Below are 6,603 nucleotides of genomic sequence, written 5' to 3' on the forward strand. Positions count from 1 at the left end.
GCCAAAGTGGAGCAGTTGGGTACGGGCATGGAGGTTGAGCCCAGTATGGAATCCAGGATGCTGGGTTAGCTGGGTACACTGGGCCGCGTGGCGCACTGGGCTGGCGAGAGTATCCTGGGGTTGGCAGAAGAGGACCGGAGTTTGCAGGGTTGACAGGTCTTTTTCCGTTGCTAGTTCGGTGATGGCGTTGAGAAGAATTGTTTCCAGTGGCTGCTAGGTCAGTGGAAGATATCATGGTGGTTTGTTGAGCACGTCGTATTTCTTCAGTGCGTAGTTGTGAATGAGCAACATCATAGGTGGGCATAGACTGTTGTATGAAGGAAGCAACAGTGTTGTATTCCTCCGGTAGTCCATTGACAAGTTGGATAACCAAACGTTTGTCATTCATGGGAAAATCGAGATCGGTCAGTCGATCCGCTAACGACTTGAGTTTGTCACATTAATCATCGACACTAGCACAGTAAACAAACTTTAGATTGACAAATTTACTTTCAAGGGTTGCAGCACGATTACCTTTGTTATCTTGAAACAACTTTTGAAGATGATCCCAAAGTTCTTTGGCGGTTTTACCAGATTTTAGAATTGTGAGCATGAGATCCTTGGCCATGGTGGAGAACATCCATTGGCGGCATAGGGCGTCGAGTTGTTTGAGGGTATTTGCATCAATCCCTGTTGGTGGTGTGGATCCGTTGATGAGAAAAAGGAGATCGTGAGCTTGTAGATGTAGTTCGAAGAGAAAAACCCAGGATGAGTATTCATCTTGTTTGATGTCAAGAAGAATAGGAATCAGGGTTTTGATGTTGGTTACGGCAAAGGCCGGATGCAGAGTTTTCTTATCACCTGTCATGGATTTTGTGTTGGAGGTTTAATAGAGAAGAAGAAGAAGAAAAGAGAGGATCGAGATTAGGGATGATACCATAATATATATTATTTTTAATAATCTCTATTAAAGAGAATATCCTTGGTCCGACATGTAGACAACACTCACATTGTCACAATAAACGATAGTAGCCCGTCGTAGTGGTATATGTAGCTCAAGAAGTAAATTCCGGAGCCAAGTCGTGTCGGCCACGACAGAAGTTGTGAGAGGATAAAGTTCCCCAGAGCTATCACAGCGAATAAGGATCGTCCTCGAATTCAAATCCTTCACAGAAAAACCATAAGGATCAAATTCAACAGACACATGATTATCAGTTGTGAACTTTCGAACGGAAATAAGATTTTTGATAATATCAGGAACTACGAGGGTATCGTTGAGGTGAAGAGGTCGGGACGAGAGGTTTATAGAGTGGGTGCCACTAGCCATAACTGGAATAGAGTTACCGTTGCCAACCAAGATAGATTTAACATTGCTAGTGTCGAAAACAGTATGTAACGTACCTGGATCCGCGGTGATATGGGATGTCGCACCAGTGTCAATGTAGAACGTTTCATCTGGTGGATGTAAGCTCAATGAACTGTAGGCTTCCGCAAAATCACTGGGCTGTAGTGTTTCAACTGAAGGCACAGCGTACGCATGGGCCTGTCCAAGAATTGAAGAGCGTCGCTGCTGGGCTTGACGAGGACGTCCAGCAGATGGGCCTCGAGGTGGTGCAGTGGGCTTCCAAAGTGGAGCAGTTGGGTACGAGCATGGAGGTTGAGCCCAGTATGGCATCCAGGATGCTGGGTTAGCTGGGTACACTGGGCCGCGGGGCGCACTGGGATGGCGAGGTGCACTGGGCTGGCGAGAGTATCCTGGGGTTGGCAGAAGAGGATCGGAGTTTGCAGGGTTGACAGGTCTTTTTCCGTTGCTAGTTCGGTGATGGCGTTGAGAAGAATTGTTTCCAGTGGCTGCTAGGGTAGTGGAAGATATCATGGTGGTTTGTTGAGCACGTCGTATTTCTTCAATGCGTAGTTGTGAACGAGCAGCATCATAGGTGGGCATAGACTGTTGTATGAAGGAAGCAACAGTGTTGTATTCCTCCGGTAGACCATTGACAAGTTGGATAACCAAACGTTTGTCATTCATGGGAAAATCGAGATCGGTCAGTCGATCCGCTAACGACTTGAGTTTGTCACAGTAATCATCGACACTAGCACAGCCAACAAACTTTAGATTGACAAATTTACTTTCAAGGGTTGCAGCACGATTACCTTTGTTATCTTGAAACAACTTTTGAAGATGATCCCAAAGTTCTTTGGCGGTTTTACCAGATTTTAGAACTGTGAGCATGAGATCCTTGGCCATGATGGAGAACATCCATTGGCGGCATAGGGCGTCGAGTTGTTTGAGGGTATTTGCATCAATCCCTGTTGGTGGTGTGGATCCGTTGATGAGAAAAAGGAGATCGTGAGCTTGTAGATGTAGTTCGAAGTGAAAAACCCAGGATGAGTATTCATCTTGTTTGATGTCAAGAAGAATAGGAATCAGGGTTTTGATGTTGGTTACGGCAAAGGCCGGATGCAGAGTTTTCTTATCACCTGTCATGGATTTTGTGTTGGAGGTTTAATAGAGAAGAAGAAGAAGAAAAAAGAGGATCGAGATTAGGGATGATACCATATTGGGTTATGGAAAACTTCCTTGCCCTCCTTGTGGGAGAAGGGACCATATATATATTATTATTAATAATCTCTATTAAAGAGAATATCCTTGGTCCGTTAAATATGGTAGAATATAATCTATTAGTATGGAGTAGGACGACGGAACGTGTGGAGGATAGTGGAATGTGATGCCTCATTGCCTCTTGCTAACTGAAGAATTCCTTATTCCCATGGATTTACTTACAAGGCAGCTGCTTTCGGCCGGAGTTATTTTATTTTAATTATCACTTATCGAGTATTGAGCAACTAGAAAAATGAAACATTATGAAGGCAAATGTTATTCTAGATTACATTACATGAATCAAGTATTCTTGCATCTGCAGGATAATATAGTAAAACAAAAAAAAATCTTTTATTGAATAATGGTCCTTACACTCTACTTTGTTGATCTTATCCAAAATCAGAGACATAGACCCAAGATTTTTCCTTAGTTAGGGCTGAAATGTCATTGATGGGCAAGACACCCGAAAGTGACTTTAAGATGTACGAAACCAAAGCTTCCTCACTGCCTGCATGCATACTGCAATCATATAAACTGGTTTAAATTTCTACATTCACACAACAATGTTTTTTACCAGACACGACCAATTTTAACACACATGCATAGTTCATTCCCTGGTTGTAACAATTTGAGCATAGCACACCACCACTAGAGGAGTTGTGTAATTAACGAACACGTTGCGAAAAATAAGAAGTGATCATTTGCTACTCTAAGGTCATTCCTTGGGAAATCTTTAAATCAGAGCGATCGACCACACAGATCTCATACTCAAGTTTTTCTCTTCGAGGCAAGCCATCACACGAGCAGTATTTGTTGAAAAAGGTTCTCCATATAGCTTCGTGGGTGCCATAAGTAGTAGTGGTTGTTTTTGAAAGAGTAACTAATAGGTGTACATATATTTCTAAGTGGACGTACAAAATGCGAGAAGAGAAAAATTTGAGTTTTAACTTTTAAGCAGTGTAGAAAAGGATATGAAATTCAATCTCTTAAATAGCTAGAGAAGAAATGAAAGATAGATTAGAGATTTTAGAGCAGATTATACTTTCTTGTTTCAGGAATTGCACAATACGAACCGAATTTGATCATCAAAACTGTCATATCATCTACAAATGTTTGATGGGCTTTTTACATATCTAGGCCTTTTTTTTTGAATGGTTTACAAAACTAAGCCTTTTTTTTTGAATGGTTTACAAAACTAAGCCTTTTTTTTTGCTTACAAAACTAGGCAAGTTTTGACCAAAAACAGTGGATGGAAAGTAATTAGTACCGTTAATTGTACGTAAAAAGACTTATTAGTTCTTTGAATCAGTAATTGTGACCCAACAAGACATGTTGACTATGTATACGTCACCACACATTGCATTCGTGACACTACATACGTGGCAATCTTATCTTCTTCTCCATAAATGAACATCTTCACCACCACAAAAATCAACTTTCTTCATTTTCAGAATTGAAAAAACGGTGGTGGTATGAATGATAAAGCTAGTTCTTCAAGTAGTATGATAGTGTGTGAAATGAAAGAAGATAATGAAACAAAGACATGTCCTTGGGTTTATTCAAGGCGAAAACATGTACTTTGTAATGAAGTAAGAGCTTTATTGAGGTCTAAAACAGATGAAACTAATGGAAAGTTGTTCTTGAAATGCTTGAATCCCAGCTGCAACTACTTTGAGTGGTTTGATCAAGCTTATTCCCATACTTCAGCACTTCCAATCAAGCTTCCATCAGCTCAGAGTTGTATTGCCTGTGGAGAAGACAATCACATTGTTACAAACTGTCCATTAAACAATAAAAAAAATGCTTCAAAGACAATTTCAATTCTCAATTAGAACTAAAGGTATGTAAAAATCAACATAATCTCAACATGGCATACATGGTGTGCAAGAAGAAATCTTGTGATGCATTCATATGGGCTTTAGATGCTCTTTTAATTGAAACCAAGGAAACATTGAAGGGGAAAGTGTATGAAATATGCAAGGAATTTAAGAAAAATCTCAAAATGTAGCCTGCAACAATTTTATAATAAAACTTTTCATTTTCAGATTTTGCATTGTCTTACAAAACCCAGAATGTATCCTGCCATAATCCATCTGTTCACCAAACAAACACAAAAGAGAGAGATCCAATAGCTAAGTTAAACAACTTAAACAAACAGAAAAGAGAGAGATCCAGTATCTCAAAAGACTAACACTAACATGAACAACTTAAACAAACCCAAAATCAGACTTTCATGTACTTCTTTGGTTTCTTCTTTCTCGTTGGATCTGCAACTGTGTATGTGACTTTGTTGGCGACAGATCCAACATGGTTATTAGTCTGATTGAAAGCAGGTTGAGAAGAAGCCTTTCTCTTGGTCCCTTTTGCAACACCTTGTTTAGAAGATTCACCAACACATGTTTTTGAATTGTTATTGATCTTCATTCCAGCCGTAGAAGTACTAGATGTACCTGCAGAAGAACTAACAACCTCTTTCTTTCCGCTGTACTTTTATTTGATGGTTCAGGGACATAATTGGTTGAATTTGAGCCATCAACACAGGTTCTAGGCTTGTTGCCCTTTGGATTCTGACCAACCTCTCCACCAGCACAGGTCTTTCATAGTGACTTGAAACTCCACACTTCTTACATTTCCTCATTTTCTTTGCATAGTGAGCTTCATCATAAGAAGAAATTCTTTTCTTCCTTGGTCTTCCAGTTTTCCTTATGATGACAGGAGGATTAATGAATTCTGCCAATATTTTCTGCACAAAGAAAGAAGGAAAAAATATGAGTTAGTGGCTTCTGAAAACATGTATGCAAACCTAAGAGGTTGTGTACTATATAAAGGATGTATGAAACCCTAAAAAAATCTTTGTTATTACTCTATAGTTATTGCACAATAATCATTTTTTTTAAATAATACAATAGATTAATGAAATCTTTGTTATTACCCAGTCAATTTCAGCTGACAGTGGTACAAACTCTGGAGCATATGTCTTTCTGTAATAATCAAAACTATATACAGGGTCACAGTAGTTACAACATAAAAACAAACAAGTCATAACAAATTTTCAGTTACAAGATTGAGTAAGGAAAAAATAACAAATGAAAACAGAGGAATCAAAACAGAGTGTGACTTATTCAGCCTAGTTTGGTCTCAAAGGTGTCAGACCACATACAGCATGTTGACAAGGAAATCCCCTAAGCTGGCACTGCAAACAACTACATGTCTTGTTGCGAAGATCCATAGTGAATATAGCCTCATGGACACTAACAAACTCATACAACTTTCCCCTTAAAGCACCAACTAACTCAAAAATATGAGTTAGATCCATCATATTTACAATCAGCTTCATTGCCTTTGGAACTAACTGACCATCTAGCCATTTTTCACATTCATTCTTTCTCTTGTAGAACAGACCCATCACTACTTTAACAAACATTTGTCCCTATGTAATGATAGGCTTATCCCTCATCTTCTTAATCATGTTATTGAAAGATTTTAAAAAATTGTTGTTGATATGCTCACACTTGCTATCATTTGTAAAATGGCACCTAGACCAGGTTTCAAGTCTTTCATCCATGAGATACCTTGCATCTTTTTCATTCTCAGCTGCCATTTTATCCACGTGTTGCTAAAAACAAATATAAATAATATCAACTCATGTTGTGTATGCCTATCTGGAATGCTCCTAGCTTGCAATTAAATTATATGTTCTTGTCCAGTTTATGAGAAAAACATACCTGAAAATGTCTCTTCTTGTAACACTTGGCAGCATTCCATAAATGAGTATGTAAGCTGAAAGACTTGAAATGCTTTTTGAAGTTTTTCATCAAATGTCTACCGAGTAATGTTAGTCAGAAACAGTTATTAAAACAAAAGAAAACACAAAGGTATTAGATGTTTTCATAGTATAACATTACCTGAAAAATAATCTGTGCTCATCCATGCAGTAGTAATAGTCACAAGCTTCTTGAATCCCCTTCTACTTGTATGATATAAATGTGAAATGCAAGTCTTCACCCAATATAGCTTTCAAG

General features: G+C 38.8%; 1 protein-coding gene across 1 annotated transcript; it reads right to left on the minus strand.

Annotated features, from left to right (window-relative positions):
* Positions 1–439: 439 nt before the first annotated feature.
* LOC113312057 lies at positions 440–847 on the minus strand. Its single transcript, XM_026560826.1, has one exon. It carries the CDS (start codon positions 845–847, stop codon positions 440–442), a length of 408 nt encoding a protein of 135 aa, XP_026416611.1.
* Between the last annotated feature and the right edge of the window lie 5,756 nt (positions 848–6,603).

The sequence above is a fragment of the Papaver somniferum genome, chromosome 9, assembly GCF_003573695.1.
Source record: "Papaver somniferum cultivar HN1 chromosome 9, ASM357369v1, whole genome shotgun sequence".
NCBI classification, from domain to species: Eukaryota; Viridiplantae; Streptophyta; class Magnoliopsida; order Ranunculales; family Papaveraceae; genus Papaver; species Papaver somniferum.

Bases quoted from the DNA above. Each gene is read 5' to 3' on its own strand.
- LOC113312057 (XM_026560826.1), bottom strand. From the start codon at position 847: ATGACAGGTGATAAGAAAACTCTGCATCCGGCCTTTGCCGTAACCAAC.